General features: G+C 40.2%; 3 protein-coding genes across 4 annotated transcripts; 1 reads left to right on the top strand and 2 right to left on the bottom strand.

The window, feature by feature from the left end:
• Window positions 1-1348: 1348 nt before the first annotated feature.
• alg9 (ALG9 alpha-1,2-mannosyltransferase) lies at window positions 1349-9748 on the bottom strand. Its single transcript, XM_068331368.1, has 15 exons — window positions 9605-9748; window positions 8200-8335; window positions 7906-8040; window positions 7543-7613; window positions 7356-7444; window positions 6960-7095; window positions 6761-6848; window positions 6381-6486; window positions 5246-5368; window positions 4737-4891; window positions 4501-4630; window positions 3811-3958; window positions 3577-3706; window positions 3366-3496; window positions 1349-2063 (listed from the first exon to the last, which is right to left on the bottom strand). The coding sequence occupies exons 1-15, from the start codon at window positions 9742-9744 to the stop codon at window positions 1940-1942; spliced, it is 1842 nt and encodes a 613-aa protein (XP_068187469.1). The 5' UTR covers window positions 9745-9748; the 3' UTR covers window positions 1349-1939.
• Window positions 9749-10452: 704 nt separating this feature from the next.
• fdxacb1 (ferredoxin-fold anticodon binding domain containing 1) lies at window positions 10453-13955 on the bottom strand. The gene is made up of 6 exons (XM_068330914.1): window positions 13925-13955; window positions 13489-13707; window positions 13253-13409; window positions 12273-12476; window positions 11993-12151; window positions 10453-11895 (listed from the first exon to the last, which is right to left on the bottom strand). The coding sequence occupies exons 2-6, from the start codon at window positions 13664-13666 to the stop codon at window positions 10647-10649; spliced, it is 1947 nt and encodes a 648-aa protein (XP_068187015.1). The 5' UTR covers window positions 13667-13707; window positions 13925-13955; the 3' UTR covers window positions 10453-10646.
• Window positions 13681-18367, top strand: si:dkey-71l1.1 (uncharacterized protein LOC569883 homolog). 2 transcript variants are annotated; one of them, XM_068330916.1, is made up of 10 exons: window positions 13681-13842; window positions 14794-14993; window positions 15534-15601; window positions 15737-15829; window positions 15928-16029; window positions 16111-16216; window positions 16434-16556; window positions 16640-16716; window positions 17123-17225; window positions 17310-18367. In XM_068330916.1, the coding sequence occupies exons 2-10, from the start codon at window positions 14810-14812 to the stop codon at window positions 17447-17449; spliced, it is 996 nt and encodes a 331-aa protein (XP_068187017.1). In that variant the 5' UTR covers window positions 13681-13842; window positions 14794-14809; the 3' UTR covers window positions 17450-18367. The 2 variants fall into 2 exon arrangements, with proteins under 2 accessions (XP_068187017.1, XP_068187016.1); XM_068330915.1 differs by lacking the exon at window positions 13681-13842 and adding an exon at window positions 14232-14356.
• Window positions 18368-18582: the final 215 nt, after the last annotated feature.

The raw sequence follows: 18582 nt of genomic DNA on the forward strand, positions 1-18582 counted from the left end.
TCTCAAATGGATGAATTAAAAAACAATGTGCACGGTTAGACGCTGCACAGCTTCAGGAAATCAAGTTGACCTGAGAGGAAACAGTTTTACCCTTCCATGCCTGTCTGCTGGTCTTAAAGAGGGACATACTGTATATTTGGAGAAAAAACATGCAGTCTGTAAAGCTTTTGGCTCCAGAGGGAGGTGCACAAAATCAAAACTTTGACTCAACGTCATTTGAATCACCAAAAGCTGAGGCTAAACTAGCATAAGTCTGAAAATGACAGGTTCAGCTCGCCCTTCATCTGTGCTTGAGGGTAGATGTTCACTGCTACATCAGCCACAACTAGTAAAACAAATCTCGCTTTAACATTGAGTCAATTGCCCCTTGGGTACAAATGAAATATTTTGAATTGAATTGAAAGTTGCATTATAGGTAATGTAGGCACCAGATTTTGAAAGGAGAGAGTTATGTGTCAGTATTTTAAATATATCTGGCTCTGTTGCAGTGAGCTTCTTCATTTATTTTATTTATTTTTGAAAAACATGAGCCTCGTAATCAGTGGAAAGATCCCTCTACATGATTATCCTCTCAGGATCTCAACACAATCCAAACTGTCCACTTCAACATATACAATCTGTTCAGGTAAATTGCCACAACCACTGTGCACACACAAGTAACAACTAGAGACCTTAAGGGGCATCTATGGGAGGAAGAGGCCCAGGAATGACTTATAACTCAAGCGAATCATCACAAGTTTACTTTTGTCAGGTAAAAGCATGCAGTATGTAAAATATGTGACTGAGTTCATGAGTGACCCTGACACTAAAAGTGTGAGGAGCAGCCCAGATGCATGTCCTTGTCATGCAGCCTTTGCTTTATAGAATCACGACTGAGGTGTGTTGGACCATTTGTTTGTCATGCCTGACACCTGATATTATCTCCTATAAACAGACCACCTCAAATGTTTACAACACAGTAAACCAGTATTGGTTGAGATGCTGAAGGCTTTTCTTACTGCAAATGTTTTGATATGTCTTGTTACGTGACTTGACTGTTTCCTTAATAGCTTTTTCTGTTTGCAAATGAAAAAGACAGTGAAAAAAACAAAATGCTAGCGAGTGGAGAGGTGGCCAGCCAAAACGCCTGCAGCCCGACCACAGCAATAGCATGATACTGAAGAGAATGCTAAAGCATTATTTATTTATAACGTCTGATGCCTTACACCTCACCTGTAAGTGAGAGTGGTTTCTACGTTTGTTACATGAGGAAATGTTCAAATAAAACGAGATTGGAATTAATCTCTCCGGGTGAGTCGCTGTGATTTTCAATGTCTCAAAGAAAACAGGAGGTGAGTCCACAGTTGATCATGTTTTTATTAACACTCCCAAGTTAAATTAATAAAGCAACTTCGCTTTCATTCATCTCCACCACTCACTCACAACAGCATACAAGATCTGTTTAAGTGCAGACAAGCAGACGCCACAAGATTTCATAGATTAATTAATGAAAATATTCCATTCAGGACACATTTTAAAGTAAAATATTAAAAGAAAACTCTTGTTTGTAATGGCCTTTCTTGGGTCAAATACATGTGAAATCTTGAAGTGTTCATCCACTGTAAAACATTAATTACGCATAGACAAACAGATAAAATGCTGACATACAGGTCCAGCTGATACCTGCCAACCACACCTGCGCACACAGAATTCCCTCTTGCCATACACACAAACCACACACACACACAAGCCCAAAAGCAGATAATGTCTTTAAAGGGTCGGATATCTTCGAATGTTTCATGAGACAAATACGACAGTCATACGTATGTGTGCACGTATGTCCACCAATCACACATGCACAAACACACACACACACACACTTATACCAGCTGTTTTGAGGGGAAGTGACTGATTTCTGCTGTTAGGATTTGTACTTAAGAGCCGGGTCGAGCTCTAAAGGTCAGCCGTGCGTTCTCTTACGAAGCTGCTTTTGCCGTCGCGGTTTCAAGATGACGTACCGCGTGTACGTTGTGTGATGGTCCGATATGAACGGGATGTAGAATGCTCTGAAGACACGAGAAGACCTGTGAAACAACATGCTTGATTAAGAGGGCTGCACCACTTCATTTCATCTCAACTTTTCCCCCGTAATTTCTTCCAAATGTTCAACATATAAAGATGTTATGTCTCCTGCGAAAAGATTAACTGAAAAACGATAAATTTTAGCATTCATCAATCTTAAAACATGCTTTCATTTGACAAGATAATTTGCTTCAATTTACAGTTGATGGTGTTAAGTCTTCCAAGAAAATGTGCACTGCAGTGACATCACTTCGCTCTCCTGCAACTGGAGCATAATAACAGGAAAAAAAAAATCCCTGGCAGAGGCTCGCTGCTGACTGTCTCCACTACCCACAGCCCAGATACATAAATTACACACTACCCAGTTCTTTAAAAGGAGCTTCCACTACTCTAACACAGTCATAGTGAATTACTTTAAATCATTACCTAAAACAATCTTGGCCTATAATGTATTCCTTTTGGGCCTCTGCGCTCTTTTTTCTAATTGAAGATATGGATTATGTTTGCAGTGCAAAACTATCAACTGTTAGCCAAAGCTGTTAAAATCAATCCACTGGACTTTAAGAAAGTTTCTTACAGACGTTTCACCTCTCATTCAAGAAGCTCCTGAAGTTCAGAACTGAAGAAGCCTCTCGGATGAGAAGCAAAACGCATTCAAGAAACTGCCTTAAAAGCCCAGTGGATTGACTTAAACAGCTTTGGATAACCATGATCTGAATGGTTATGTGTGCTCATGTAATAAAATAACATTCAAGATTGGTAGACTGTATTCCATATAAATTGTTTTATAGTCCTGCTTGGCGCTGTATGCATTGTTCTAGCAGCAAACAACAAGATGCAGATGCATTCTCCAGCTTCCCAGTGGTGAGTCTTGAATTCCGGGGGGAAGTAACAACCTTTTATCTTTTACAACTATCTACCTTTTGTCTTTACAAGGATCGTGTGATGTATCTACTTAGCCAATTATACTGTTAGTTACTTTAGGAAACACCAAATACGGAGTTAGATGGGTAGTTCTGGGAGAAAATATACTATTCCATTTGGCGACAACTATAAAAGCAGCTTGATCTATTGTTTGGAGTTTCCACTTCGTGATTGCGACTGAGTGTGACCGTAGCTCGAACCAGAGATCTCGTATTCTGTATTCAAGTCTGACCACTCTACAATAAACCATTTGCTTGAACTCTGAGGTAAGTTTATTCATTTTTAGCACGTAGAAATTGTCTCTGAGACGAGAGGGAGATTCTAACAGAACCTACAAAGATAAACTGTTGGAACGACATTTATTTGGCGTCATAAAATACCTTGATGCCTGAAGGAAAGGCTTATAGGCGATGACCTTCCACTCCTCTTTGTTGGCTGCATAATGTGGCTCCAGCGGTGTTTCCTCGTCTGTGTCCAAGTCTACTAAATAGTGGCACTGACGTAAATCCACCTGCCCAGAGCAGAAGTTTCCCATTTAAAATGTCACAAACAGCAGTTGTGGGTCAACAAACGTGTGTCTGAGTCACTCACGTATCTGGTTGGTTCCTCCAGATTCTGGTCATTCATATGAGCTGGGATGATCTGTGTAGCCAGAGGACCAGAGGTGTATGGCTGAGGCAGCTGCCCTTTAAAGTCGGACTGAATAAAGTGTAGATGCCAGCTGGAGATTAGAAGGAGAAACTATCATTGAGTGACTTCACATGAATTCACATTTCCCACACTGGTTAGACGTTGACAACTCCTGTAGGAATCCTTCATACTGACTTGTGTGGCAGGAGGAAGCTGCTAGGGAAGCGGTACCACTCTTTGCCCACACACACACTAACAGGTCTGCCTTCAGGAACAGAGTGAAGAGTCGGATCCTTGGCAATACGATGGAACTCCGGGTACAGGTCCAGAGGGGCATGGTAGCCTGAATTCAAAGAAAAAAAGTCCAACTTCATTCATCTTGAAATGTTACTATTATCTGACATTTGTACTTTGAGAATGGGGGCATAGAGAAACCAAAGAGATGAGATGGGTCAGGAAAAAATACGGAATAAAACTATGCTGAATGAAAGGGGATTAAGTAGGAAGAGTAAAAATCAACAGGAGGAACAGAAGCTTCATCTGATCAGGAATGGCCCACATTAGGAAAACCAACTTTTGCAATGCTTATGACAAAAAACCAAATATACCATAGTTTATCATAAAAGAAATATGGAGTGGCTTTCCAAATAATACTCTGCAAAAAAACCCCAGAAAAAGTATTTTACTTTCGTACCCACAGTCGACAATAATATGTTTATACAGATCCCAGGCATGGGTCAGAAAATGAAGGATAAGTTAAGCTGCTCTACTTGATGAGCATATTCCTTTATCATTAAAGACTGATTAAGATAGTGAATCTTTCTGGTATCTGAAGGGGGAAGTGTTAAAGAACAACTAATGAACAGTTTCTGAGGCTGGATGCACCTCTGAAGAGGGCAACTGAGCGAGACAGCGACAGCACTGTGAAGACCACGACTGCACCAAGAGCCAACCAGTTGGAGGAGACGGTGTAGTGCTCCAGGCGGTACCTCTGGAACAGGAAGTGGTAGCATTTCTGTGGGAAATTAAATTAAAGCATAAATACTCCCCATGAATGAACATCCATGACTATTAATGTGAAACTAACACAAACTGTTTAACAACGACAGCCCTGAACACACCTGCAGAGAGGAGAGAGCCACTGCTCCGCTGAGGCAAATGAGAGGATAGATGGGAAAGAGAAAACGTTCTTCTTTATGAGGTCTGGTGAAGAAAACCAACATCCACAGATACATTGGAGACAGAGTCAGCCAGTACGGACGGCCCAGGTTCTGTACTGCAAAAAATGTTTTTACACATGAAATCACAAGAGGAGTTGCTTTTAAAATCATTTTCATCATGCAAATGAACTCTTTACACATGCCAGATAAGCTTTATATTTTGTTTTTTTGCCACATTATGATATCATTCGTAGAGTAATGGCCTCTGTACACGACACAAAGCTTGAGCTGACAACACCAACATTAAAAAAATGGTGCAGCCACGACAGTTAGTTGAAAATATTTGGTTGGGTCATCATGACAGCACTTCTTGTCAAACAGACTAGAGTTGTTCTAACACCCTTCCCACCCACCAGAGAGTGCACAATGACTTTCTTAGTCCTGATGCATAAAATCCACAAAGTCCTCACCATTGAATCTGTGTAGCAGTGTCTCCATGAGAGCAGTGAGGGGCAGAGAAAAAAGCGCCAGAGCAAACACCAGGTTGAAATTCAGGATCCCATTGACAAAGTAGAAATGCCATGGCTCTGTACCTGAAAATTAAACAACATGCAAAAATATTGCAGCTACAGAAACACATTGAACAGTTATTGTCTGAGTTACTTAAAAAAGGTAAAATCTACAGAGGAGAAGGACAAAGAATTTGTCACAACACTGAGCGATGGTGGAGATCTGAGTTCAATGACCTTATAAGTCCTGTTGTCAGAGTTTTAGGCCAATCTCTGAAAAATGGGGAGTATTACAACCTATCGGAACACTTTTGATACTCATGTTGCCAGGTCAAAGGGGCTGTGGTGACATTTTTGGAAAATGTTCTTACTTAGACTCTGTCTCTCCTATCTGTTTGGACTTTTTCCCAAAATTATTGACCTACAGTTATGGCTGGGACTCCAGAAAGTGTGTTTGTTTTTATTTTTAAAAAAGCCATAATTTTATTATATTTTCCCACTTCCATTGCTTGGCAGTGAACCATGCCTAACACTTTCAATGTTTCAATAATAGCTCGCCCTCTATAGGCCAACAAAAGTAGTGCAAAATAAAATGTCACTCATTTAGTTCGATTTGTCTTGATAAATACCCCAAACATCCCTACTCACTTCTAGTGTTATATGGCTAAATATCTTAAGACTGTCTTGAAATAATTGATGGAACTATCTACTCTGGGATTTTATTCCTGACACTCCAATAAGCTGTTCGTTCTAAACGAGCCAAGGGTTTTGTTCGCGTGACCTGAGATTATTACTTTTAAAAAAGTAATAATCAATATTTTAGGAATCCATGTTATGCACATCACATATATAAAACAAATTCACTGCAGGAGTGATTCACTAAACTAGAAATAGTGAATTTCTAGTTTATCCACCTCTACCCGATGAAACTTCAAACCAATCAAAAAGGAGACAAGAACTTTAACATCAGCACTTATTTAAGTCAGTTTTAAGTTAAAATTAGTTCACAGTGTAAACAGAGTGTACATGCCCATGATGTCTTATGACTAACATTTTGACAACATGACATAAAATGATGTTTTTTCTTTTATTTTACCATAAAGGTCAGGTCCATGTGGTGTGAAGACATTGTAAAGAAGAATGTTGAGCGGAGCGATGACAAGTTTGCCATAAAAGTATGAGTCCACTGCCACAAGGGGTACCTTAGGAAGACATAAAAGATACAAAGGCAGAGTGAATGCATGCATTACTCATAAATTTACATGGAACTTTCACAACATAACATCATATATGTCATAAAGAATCAGAATTAAATGTACCCAAAATGTACCATGTATATCATTTTTAGAATGACGGTAATGATAAAAAAAATTAAATTATAATACAAACTATTTCAAAGAATAAATTTACAAACGCTTCGACTAAACAACATGCACCTTTGTCCTGTAATATGTTATTTTAATTTAATATTCTCACCAGCAGCAGAAGCAGGGCAATAGCTGACCAGGTGATGAAGCTTTTCCAATGCCTCTTCAACACCAGCAGGTCGAACGCAATCGGAACCCTAGAAATGGAATGAGCCAAATAGGTTTGAAAAGTACAGTACAGTAATGCATTCTGAATTTTGGTTGTGATACATATGACAAACCATTTGTATTTGAGCTTACAACCCTACCCAATCAGAGCAGAGAACGGCCATCCGACGAAGACACCAGCAGCGACGCCAAAAATGGCTAACGGTGTTGAGTCCTGAAACCACCCCGTCATGGCAACCAGCGTTGTGTACATGCAGAAAGTCGAGGGCAGGAAGGCTGGGGAGAACGAACCAAGGTCCAATATTTTATTTATTGGACCTTACTGGGAGTTTGAGAATAAACTAAATATGCAGACAAAAGTGAAATGTTCCTTCTAAATTGCGTCCTGCACATTGTCCAAAGGGTAATTCTCTTCTATAGCACTGATTAAGGTTCTAAATGTGCAATCAATAAGTTATTTCAGAATAATCAAAGCACTGACAGAATAAGTAGGAAATGACAACAGAGGCTCAGCCAAATTAATAAATCTAACCAACCTGCAGATGAGCAGAACATTCCCGTGCTCAAGACAAGGAATGCCAGCATCAGACGGCCCACATGCAAACCAAACTTCTTACAAACTGCCCTGTGTCATACACAATCCACACGGTTAACTTAAACATCACATATATGCATATTTATAGAGAAATGAATACAGGAAAACCAAAAAACTTGCAAACTCACTTGTAGAAATAGAGTTCACAGACACAGCAGGAGAATGCTAAGACGCATCGCACAAAGTAGAAGACCAATACCTACAACATATTCACAAACACAAGGCTACATCTTCTGCAAACATTCCAATATAAATGGTGTGCACGTTTAAATTCAAATTAAATTTCATATGAATGAAAATTTTTTAAATGCTTTATCGAAATTTCTACTGAAAAACAGATCTTCAGAATTTGAAAATTACATAAAAGAGTGGTGACTATGCTATGGTGGAAATCACCTATAATTCAAAGAAAACCAACACAATTTTAAATATATTTTAACTATATATATAATCATCTATAATTCAAACAAAAACAACAGCAGCTATGTTACCTTGTTTGTCTGTAAAACATGGGCATGTAAACAAGCTGGAAGGGCGTGGAGCCACAGGTAAGCATACGATCTGATGGCATACAGAGGAGAATACTCCCATGTTTGCATCCCCGTCCCGTACAGCAGGTAGTGCATCTGTCAAAACAGTCAACAAAAGAACTAGAATCTGAGTAAATAAAGAGAGCAGCAGTAACATGCTGGAAAGATTAGACTAATTTAACACACATGCATTAACAAATTCTTGAATGACAGCATGTTGACGACCCGTATCTGACCGTACTGAGTGCTACTCACAGGCTCCCAGTAGTTGAAGGTCTCATCACAGTCGGAGATGTTGCTGAGCAAGGCAGCACAGAATCGAGCAGACAGCAGGCATTTAAAGGCAGTTGAACCTTCAGGAGCCCAAACCTGCCCACCTCGACTTACTGACCTAATTTAAAAATAAATAAATCACAAAAATGCACAATAGCTAATATCTTACAGTCATGTACAGATTATTCGATTTCAGAATGAACAGGTTGGGTTCTGACATAAAATACAAACGTAAACATCCCATCATGTCTGCTTCATTCATAGCGACTTCAATCTTCATGTTAACCATCTAAACCAGTCAACCTAATGGTCTCATCATGTAATGAATGGTATCATAGCAGTTTTAAAATGAATACTCATCCATTATTCTTCCGATTCTGGATTGGGCAGTTTGTGGTCACTTTTTCAAATTAGCATTTTTAATCTAAATGTGATCTCAATTTCCCAGTTTAGTGACTATTTCGTAACCTTGCACCCTTACTCTTTTTTACCAATTGTTGACCATCAGTTTTATTCCTAGCACTTGTAGCACCAGCATGTGTAATAGAAACTATTATTATTATTAGTAGTAGTCCTCTTTTTAACTTTGTTTTGTCTCTTGTGAGTTGATGATGATGATTGATGACTTTAGAAAGAATTAAATGCATTTAGCCCTAAAAATATGCACTAGATACAGATAGTTTGCGTTGTGCAGCTCTGGATCTCACATCAGTATCTTTGTGTGTTTGTAGTTTCTAGTGGTGTGTGTACTGTCAGCTTCTTACAGCTGTCTAACAGCACCTGGAGAATATTAATAGTCGTGTGGAAAAAACAAGCATGTCGTTAGTATTTGTCGTAGCAGCGATGACATTCTCTCCTGTTGGTTTCCCCAGGTTCACGCCCATCATCAGATTACTTAGATTAGCGTCTCAGCCGCAGCTTTGGCACTGATCCTCACGTTATGACACGTCATCTTATAAAGAGTGGAATAATTCTTTGAATGGACTTCACCAACTCATCAACAACAGCAGTCATTAACTTACAATTCACCCTCCTGTGCTCGTTGCTAGTTGTCAGGTGCCATGCACATGGTGCCGAGACGGAGAATGAATGAAGCTGACCAGGTAACCTAGTGAGCTACATCGCTCCAGTAAATTAAGGATGCAACTACTGATTAAGTGGACAGGAAAAAAATACGAGAGCCACTATACTTCACACTGCTGCAGAGATATGTATCTGAAAGTTCCTTTGTGGACATTATCGGTCAGTTTTCGTGTTGTTATGATCGAAACTTGCTTGATTAATCAGAGCAGCTAGCTCGCTAACGTCCCCTTTCAGACTGTCAGAACCGGAACGGGAACCCAGGAGCACTCGCCAGCCGATCGCCTCTCCTCCTGGTCGGACTTACTCTTGCCGAATCTCTGTGGTCTTGCTGTCATCACCTCCTTTCTCCTCCTTCGGTGTTCGAGCTTCGGGAGGGATGCCCACGTTGTTTGTATCTTGTCTGCTGCCTCGTCTGGTTCGCTGCCGAAGCGCCTTGGCCGCCATGTTTCCGAAGCAGCTCCCGAGTGGGACTTCGGGTGTTTCCGCTACTGTCCGATTATTGACAGCCCCCTCCCCCCACCTCTCTCTCACAAATCAAAACAAACTGAGGAGCGACTGCTGCTTTTTTAGTTGTCATAGTAACAGCAATAATAAAATATCTTATTAAAAATATGGAAAAGTAAACACCACAGATTACCTGTTAACACATGACTTGAAAAGTCACATAAAATTATTGATCAATTCTTTAAAAAAAAGTATCAGTGCAAAAGTCCAGCAAATCGTTTTTTTGTGTGTAAAAGCATTAAGAATTTTCTCTTGTACCATGTCTTCTATGGTAGACGATTTCTATATAGTTTTACTTGCACGTACTGACTGCTTTTTCTCTGTGTGTGTGTGTGTATATATATATACTTTTTTTTTTTTACATAAGGACTAAAACTGTTCCACAACTGCTTACCCTTTGCAGAGCAGCAGGCAGCCTTTTCCAGCTGACACTGGGTGAGAGCTACCTTTGGACAGGTGAACTCACCAGTACGTCACAAACTGAGGCAGCAGTGCCTCCTACTTTAGAACTGTGCTGCCGCTAAAATTACACCCTTCATGTCAGAAGTGATTGTTTTCAGGGCTAATGTATTGTGAAGTGCTTACTTTTTACTGCACATACCCCAGCCAACTTTTTCATGTACAGTATTACAATGAAGCTCAATGGACCACAGTTAACAAGTTTATTGTATCATAATTAAAACAACCAATACAGGTCCTGTCACATTTTAGGCATACAATAAGCAATGGCTCAACTACTGTAATAATTTTCATCTGCAGTTTTGTGTATAAGTAGCTATATGCTAGACAAATATGCTTCTGAAACAAAATTTGATAAATCATTCTCATGAAGATCGGTGTGGCTACCTGATGGTGACCTGCAACCGTGAGGCAAGTAAGGATTCAAGGTGTTGATGAAATTGCAGTGCTTGTGTGTGTGACACAGCATGTGTGTGTGAGTGGTAGGTGAGTCTGTAGCAGTAGCTGGTCTGGCTCAGTTCAGGATGTGAGAATGAGTCCACGAGTTTAACTTTCTCCACAATCCCATGACTGGCCTCACGGACCATCGCGTGGAACTTCCTTTCCTCCCACGTCGGCCCCGTCCAGAAGCTGATGTCAAAGATGAAGCGTTCTGGGAACAGGGAGAGTGGTTGGAAAGGTGTCCCCGGTGACGGGTGGAGTGCAAAACGCTTTAATAAGCGTGAGTCATGTGACCAAAGCAACCTCCAGTCAGGAAGTGAAAACAGGAGCACAGCCAGGAGGTCTAAATTCAGGGACACCATGATGCTAATCTGGCCTGCATCGTGCTTTTCGTTGCTCGTGAGAACTCTTCCAACCAAACCGACTGGCTGTGCCATCAGACGCAGACCTCCCTCCTCTGTCACCACAGAGACTTTGTAAGGTGCAAGCAGTGTTTCCAGCCTTTGCCCAATCAATATGATTGGCTTACTTTCTGAAAGGAAAACACCTCTGAGGAGAAGCTCATGAAAGCATGGCATAGCCCATAGGTTGATCAACACATTCCTGAACACTACTCCACTGATGCCAAATAATAAGCTGAAAGCAGCCTTACAATCTCCACTAGTTCCAACATTCTCACGTGTCTCAATTTCAACATCTTCACATTTGCCCTCAGTATCTGTGTGACATCTTACACTGGTAGTCACGTCTTTTTTAGTTAGAAGTTCTTCCATCTGAGGGAGCAATGATGGACGCAGAACATAAAGACAATTTTCCACTTCAGTATCCATACCAAGAGAGCAATCAGACCGTTCCAGTCCTTTGTTCCACACTCTGTCCACTTTATCTGAGGTTAAACAAGTGGCCTGTTGAGCAGCTGGTGCATCTGTGCATTCCTGACTGTCCAAAAATGTACGGGAATCTTTCACTTTATGTAAAGAAGTGTCAGAGTTTAGGTCTTTCCGATTCGCGCGAATCCAGTAACAAAGTGTGCGGTCAATGTCCTGGGACCTCAGCTGCAGCTCTTTTGCTGTGATTAGAAATGGAATACTCTCCATCACCGTGGAAACTGAGTACTTGTCCGACAGTCCTTCGAGAATAAAATCTTGTGCCAACCTAACAGGGTGGACTGAGCCTGGGCAGAGAAATCCTCTGTTTGAGAAGAAAAAAAGAGACATTTGAAATGTGGTTATATTTGCATTGTTTGCCGTTCATTCAAAAAAGCAGGAAAGCGTCAGCGTTACAGTACCTGTACACGAAATCACTCAACTCAGCTGGGACGGTGTACTGCACGCTCTCCCCTTCAACAACCTCCTCTATCGTAAGCATCTGATCAGAGGTGTAGGGGGGGCTGCGAGTGAACACGTGGACCAAAGCATTTTCCAAGTGGAAGCCCTTATCTTGGCTCCTGTACAACAGCAACACCATCATTAGACATTGTCAGCGTCCAAACATGCATCAACGTCACAAGCAGAGGGAGACAAGGGCCTGCTTTTATCCATACTCTAAAACTTACCTTTACTCCTTACCTGTATCCAGTGCACTTGTAGCTCCGGTATTTCTCATTTTTAAAAGGATGGACGTCAGTAAGGATTAGGTGTGCCTCTGCTGCCATGGCAACCACCTGCCAGCTGTTGTGCCGCTCTCGCTGGGGGTGATCCACTGGCGTCCCACCCTGTCCGTTGCACAAGGCAACATGAACCTCCCCGCCCTCGGCCAACACCTGAACACAGCTGGAAGCCAAGAAAATAAAAAGTTAAGTAAAATAGTCATAAAAAGTAGAATATCGTTATATAAGGTTGTGCACAATTAGAAATAGGGATCATATCTTTTTGTTGCTGTTAGCAAAATTGTCCATTAATTTTTACTCTGAAATATACATGCATCCATATCCAAGCCACACAATGTTTGGATCCAATTGTGCTCTGATGTACTGGTTTGTGAGAAAATGGGTTCACATAAATACAACGTACCAAAATAATAGTGTTCTTTAATGGCCATATCTCACATTAAAATTTTTTTGGCAATAACGTTCAAACTCAGTCTACTATAGTACATAAAAACCTGTTAAAAAAATAATTTTATCTTCAACAGTTTGGCTGGGAACAATCTGTGGAAAGTGCAAACTTTGATTTATGGGTGACAATTCCGTTAAAAATAGTTTTTTTGCAGTCATGTTCAAATAGAATCTACAACAGGACGTATTATAGCTCTCCAAAAATGTTTGCTTTGTTTCTCTTTATGGGTTTTTGACAGAATATGTTTAGTTTGAAGCATGGTGCACACACTCCGCCAAACACAGGTGGATGAAACATTTCTTTTTGTCAGACTGAGAACCTAAATTACATGTGAAACCGATTTTAGTTTTTAGGATTCAATGAAATATTTTTTTTAAATGTTACATGTTCCTCTCTCCGTACAGAAAATTTCTACATTTTAACAGGTTTAAAATGATAGCAGAAAATGCAATTAATGGATTCACCTCCTTCATATGATGTAGATAATATACCTGAAGAAGAAGCTTTTGAGGAGTTCTCTGTTCTTTTTAACTCCACTCTTTCTTCCACAGTGAGGAAAATTGAACAAGACACGGTCAAACACACGGTCCCGCAGAGACACACACTCGACCAACTTTCTGCAATCCACCTGGAAAATCACCTGTCCACCTGGATAAACATAAAAATGTATAGAAGTGCAGCTCCACAAAATGTAACCATGTATGAATATAAACTGGAGGACGCGCACCTGAGTCCTGGATGACGTGAATGTTGTCGGACGCGCCTTCATGCCGCAGTGCCTCCTTCTCCGGCTGCAGGGAAGTGGCCGTGATGCTGGTGTCTGTCCCACGGTATGATTGACTCAGACAGGCGGAGAAAGAGAAGTTTCCTTCTCCCACAAGCAATATTGACCGTAATGGAGACATGTTTGGACCAACTAGAAGCACGACAGCACGCACAAAAACACCTGAAAGAGTGGCCAGGTAATCTGATCAGAACGCTACAGCTCCCCGAGCGATGGGAACAGACACCCGTGGGAGCCGCAGACGCCGCCGTCCGTCTTCTTCATAGCTTCAAATGGTCGGAGTGAGTTTACGTTCTAGTAAGTAACAGCTGCATATTATAATTAAAAAGTATTTGACTGAATACCTGTCTGCAATCCGGCACGAAGCCGTTGACCTTACCTTGCTTGTCGGTGCCACAGCCCAGCACAGACGAAAGTGTTACAGATTAGATTGTCCGACAAGAAACAATTCCTCAGGACATTTGGAGTTTTTATACCTAGGTACACCTAGAACCACAAACCAACAAAAAACAGTGTATTTAAATGAAATTTAGGTATTTTAAAATATTTATCTGTTGGTGTCATAATCACTGACTTTATACAGTTAAATATAAAAACGTAAATTACTGTATTTCTTTTACGGTATATACCATGGTAGTTTCAGGGGAACGTTGACGGAGTGGCACGTTTCACTTGGAGGAGGGAGCTATGTGCAGCATCACTTGATCCCGTTTGAGTATTTATCTCTAAACGATACGCTTGTCATTTTTTGTGATGTGCGATTTACAGTTTCACCTGTCATTTTAAGGCTTCTTAACCACAACGGAAACAGGTAGTTAAAGAACCAGCGTAAATACAGTATCTATTTTGCTGACGCTAAGGTCATGTTAGCTAACGGAATTCATGCACCTGCACATGATACCAAGAGACAATTTTGCACGATGGGTACATTCATACGTTCATGCAATTAAGCTGCTCAAATCATTGTAAACCAATTTAAGTGACATGCAAGACAATTTAAAAATGTATAAATATTAATTTACTTTTAATCTTTGGTGTTATCAACTTTTGCAATGTTTATTTAATTTTGCTTTATTGTATTTAGAGTCAGAATTTTGTCTTTGCTCCATTTGTCCAAGGAACAACTACTTCTGTAGATTTCAGGGATTGTTTTAAGCTCTGCATCTATTCTTTAAAGACAGCTGGTCAGATAAATAAAAATGTCACAACATCGTGATGGATGTAGTTTTGTATGCTTTCACCTTGCAGAAAGCGTTGCACCCACATGGGCAGTGTTCTAGCTTTGTCATCTGGTCCAGGCCATCCAAACTGGCCTTTTTCCACGGACCCGTCTCCTTGTCGATGGGATGCACATCCTGCTCACTGGGACCGTCCACCACGTTGGGAGAGGAGAGATGGCCGCCTTCCCAATCCAGGCAGTTTTCACTCTCTTCACAGGAGCTGCAAAGGTGTGTGTGGAATAAATATTTTACATCTTTATCTTCATTTAGCCACAAAGTCTAAATGAAATCAAAATCTCTTTTATGTACAGGAGAGAACTGATAAAGGCTTATTAAATTGCAACAAAAAAACCTATGCAAAAATCCACAAAGCATGAATAAATTTGTCAGGGAAGATGATTGCACAAAGTTTTTCTTATTTCTTAAAGTAAAACAAGATTTGTGTCAAAACTGCCATTTTGAGTTCAATGACAAGGTTAGTAATAAACAGTGCATGTCAAATGAAAGCATGCCAGTGTGTATACTGGCATACTTTACAAAATACAAAATACTTGTTTTTTGTATTGTTTGTTTTGTATTTTATAGTTTATGTAAAACTGTGTTTTTTAATAACCCAATGATTATTTTTCTCCAGGAAAACAATATTCCTACACAATCCCCTAATTTGACAGATGTAACTGGCATTTCTGGAATCAGTTATCAGATTGTTTACATTGTAAATGCAAATCGATGATTTTTAGCTGACAGCTTTTCCCTGTTTGTCCCCAGATGTATTTCCTCAACAGATTGAGGGAGTCAAGATGATCCTCAATAAAACTCTGAGCAGCTTTTTTAAAGTAAGCCTTCCACTCTTATTCATTTACATTAATTACATTACTCCCAATGTATTGCAGGTAAAGATAACAAAGACATTCATATCACCCATCTTAAAATGTAGTGTTGCCCTATCTTTATCATGAATTTACTTCTAGGTCAGTCATGCTGTCCACCTCAGCGCTGTCAGTCCTTCATACTATCGATTCCATGTGGAGCATCTACAGTCTGATGATTACAGCAAGGACAAAGTCAAGCACAAGTCATCACATTCAAAAAATCTTAGCCAATACTTCATTGTTAAGCTTTATTTTGACAGGTTGTATCTTTATCATGCTTCCCATCTCAGGATGCCCCAGCATTGATCGGAGAGATGGATTCTTCAGGTAGTCTGAATGCTCACGCTCTGCTGCACCTCACTGAGCGAGTACGAGCCAGAACAGTGTTCCAGGTGAGGTCCTCTGTCCACTCATTTATCCCTTGCAAGACATGCAAACTAATTGCTCATCGCTGAATTGTTTATTCATTTTAGACACAACAGTCCCAGTTTGTAACATGGCAGTTTGAAACTGAATACAGAGGGAAAGACTTCACTGCTGCTGTGACAGTAGCCAATCCAGACGTCCTCAGAGAGTCAGGTGAGACATGTCAGGTGGAGTAAGAGCAGTTGTTCCTGATAAACATTAATGTATACATGTTTATCTTACTGTCACTATCTACTTAAAAAAGGGACTGAATGAGTCATGTTCTTTTTACGCTGACATTTGTCTGATTGGTGCAACATGTAACAATACCTTTTTTGTTTTTTTAAGTGATATAATATGTCACGTTTCTGTGTTTGTTTTTCTTTTTCAGTCATTCTTGTGGCACACTTTTTGCAGAGTGTGACTTCTGGCCTTGTATTAGGAGGGGAACTGGTCTACCATCGAGGCAGAGCAGAGGAAGGAGGGATTCTTACGTTGGCTGGACAGTACTCAAGTGAGATTTTTTGAATGAATATCTTATTTAAGGAGTTACTTTCTTTCCTGACCTGTTTTGCTATTTTCTTTATCTTTTCTCAGGACCAAACTGGGTGGCGACACTGAACGCTGGGAAAGGAGGAGCCCATGCCAGCTACTATCACAGAGCCAACAAACAGGTACAGCGGTTAGGTTGTGTGAACACAATTTATTTTATGTTGTTTGATCCCTGAATTTTCCTCCGTTTCTGGTTGAATGAAAATAAAGGAAACTTGTCTCCTAGAACAAGTCTCCTTTGTTTTCATTCAACGCCATCTCTCACTCATTTTCCATTTTGATTCATTTGTAGCTTTTACTGTATTGTTTATTTTGTCAAAACGTTCACCCTGCTAAAATATTGTGCTCATTGTTGCAAAGCTTCATCATTTTTCTGGTCTCTTGAGTTCGTATGCCAGTTGTGCAGGAATGACGCCTGTTCTTGACCTTCTTCCCTCTCTTTCTCTTGCTCTCAATTGAAGGGATTTCAATATTTTCCAATAATGTGTATGTTGAACTCACACATTGTTGTGTGTTTGTCCTCATTAGATCCAAGTTGGGGTTGAGTTTGAAGCCAGTACCAGGACACAGGAAACAACAACCTCATTTGGTTACCAGATGGAACTTCCAGAGGCAAACATGGTCTTTAAAGGTAAACCTTTTTCTTCTACTAAGCTCAGTGAAAGCTATTAAGAAAACATTCAGTATGTGACACTTTCCTTGTGTGTCCATCCAGGTATGATAAACAGTCGGTGTATAATAGGAGGGGTGTTAGAGAAGCGCCTAGCACCGCTGCCTGCCACGCTGATCATGGGTGCCTTTGTAAACCACAGAGGAGACAAGCTGCAAGTGGGTTTAGGTGTTAATGTGGGATAACAATTTAAACCCGACCTGGAATTGCAACATCCATCCAGAGACCTGTTCTAGAAGCTTGATCAAATCTTTCAAGGATTGGCAGACTCCCTAAAACAACTTTCAACAACCACCTGATTACGATGGATTGTTAGGGTGTTGAAGCCTAAAATGTTTCCAGCATCTCATCTTGCAACCTACCTCTCAGAACTGAGGTGACCTATTTGATTGTGTGTCAGTAAGTGTGTAGGGAAAAAAATGTGTTTGCAATTTGATGGTCCCAACACCTGAGACTGGAGGTGTGCTCCTTTCCTGCTGAAACCAGACTGCACGTCATTCTCTGGACAATAGAGTCAGAAACAATCAGAGGCGTACTGTACTGACAACTGAAAACAAAGGGATTTTTTTTTTAGTGTTGATTCATAGAGAAACTTGTATCTAGAGTAGGTTATTTAGAGACGGCATTCTTCCTGACCTTTCCACCCACTATCTTCAGAAGCACATTATTATTTATATGCATAGTTTTCTGATCTTTTTTGTGTGGAAATGGCACAACTGCTTGGAATCGTTAACACAAATGTCTACATTCACATTCATGCTTTTTTAAGTACACATTTTGACCAACTATTTTCAATGTTGATTTCAGCTGCTATTTATTTGAATGCACCAACGTGGATGAGGTGTGAATGTTCAGTTCTCTTAAGCCGGTGTCTGTCAGCTCATCTTAAAACCATCTAATGCTTGGCAGCAGTGTTGGCACACAATCTCAGTTCACTGATTCTACCAAGCCATGACTACTGTACAGTATGTATATGATAGAAGAAAACACTGTATGCATCTTTAACTGCTGCGTTAAGACAGTTTGTCTTTCTGAACTTAATTTATTAAAAATGTTATTTGTCTCGGAGTCTTTGTTATTTTTGTAGAAATTAATTGCAATATTCTGTAGGTTGAATGCACTTTAAACATTCTTTCTCTTTCGAAGCTCGACTTGTCATTATTTTATGTATTAACAGTGGATTGAATGATTACAAGTAATATTGTCAGCTGTATATTTTCCGAAGGACCCAAATTAACCCACACCAATGCAAACTGACAATGGGGTCTTTATCAGACGGTCAGAAACCCCTTTCAGGTTGTGAATTAATATTCCATGC

Source organism: Antennarius striatus, chromosome 13 (assembly GCF_040054535.1).
Source record: "Antennarius striatus isolate MH-2024 chromosome 13, ASM4005453v1, whole genome shotgun sequence".
Lineage (NCBI taxonomy): Eukaryota > Metazoa > Chordata > Actinopteri > Lophiiformes > Antennariidae > Antennarius > Antennarius striatus.

Coding starts and splice junctions, on each gene's coding strand:
- alg9 (XM_068331368.1), bottom strand. CDS start 9,744: ATGGCGGCCAAGGCGCTTCGGCAGCGAACCAGACGAGGCAGCAGACAA. Junction 8,041..8,199: donor CCTTCAACTACTGGGAGCCT/GTGAGTAGCACT, acceptor CTGTTTTGACAG/ATGCACTACCTGCTGTACGG. Junction 4,631..4,736: donor TGGCTCTCTCCTCTCTGCAG/GTGTGTTCAGGG, acceptor AATTTCCCACAG/AAATGCTACCACTTCCTGTT.
- fdxacb1 (XM_068330914.1), bottom strand. CDS start 13,666: ATGTCTCCATTACGGTCAATATTGCTTGTGGGAGAAGGAAACTTCTCT. Junction 13,410..13,488: donor TCACGTCATCCAGGACTCAG/GTGCGCGTCCTC, acceptor ATGTTTATCCAG/GTGGACAGGTGATTTTCCAG. Junction 12,477..13,252: donor CTCAAAAGCTTCTTCTTCAG/GTATATTATCTA, acceptor CTTGGCTTCCAG/CTGTGTTCAGGTGTTGGCCG.
- si:dkey-71l1.1 (XM_068330916.1), top strand. CDS start 14,810: ATGGGCAGTGTTCTAGCTTTGTCATCTGGTCCAGGCCATCCAAACTGG. Junction 16,217..16,433: donor AGACGTCCTCAGAGAGTCAG/GTGAGACATGTC, acceptor TTTCTTTTTCAG/TCATTCTTGTGGCACACTTT. Junction 17,226..17,309: donor GGCAAACATGGTCTTTAAAG/GTAAACCTTTTT, acceptor GTGTCCATCCAG/GTATGATAAACAGTCGGTGT.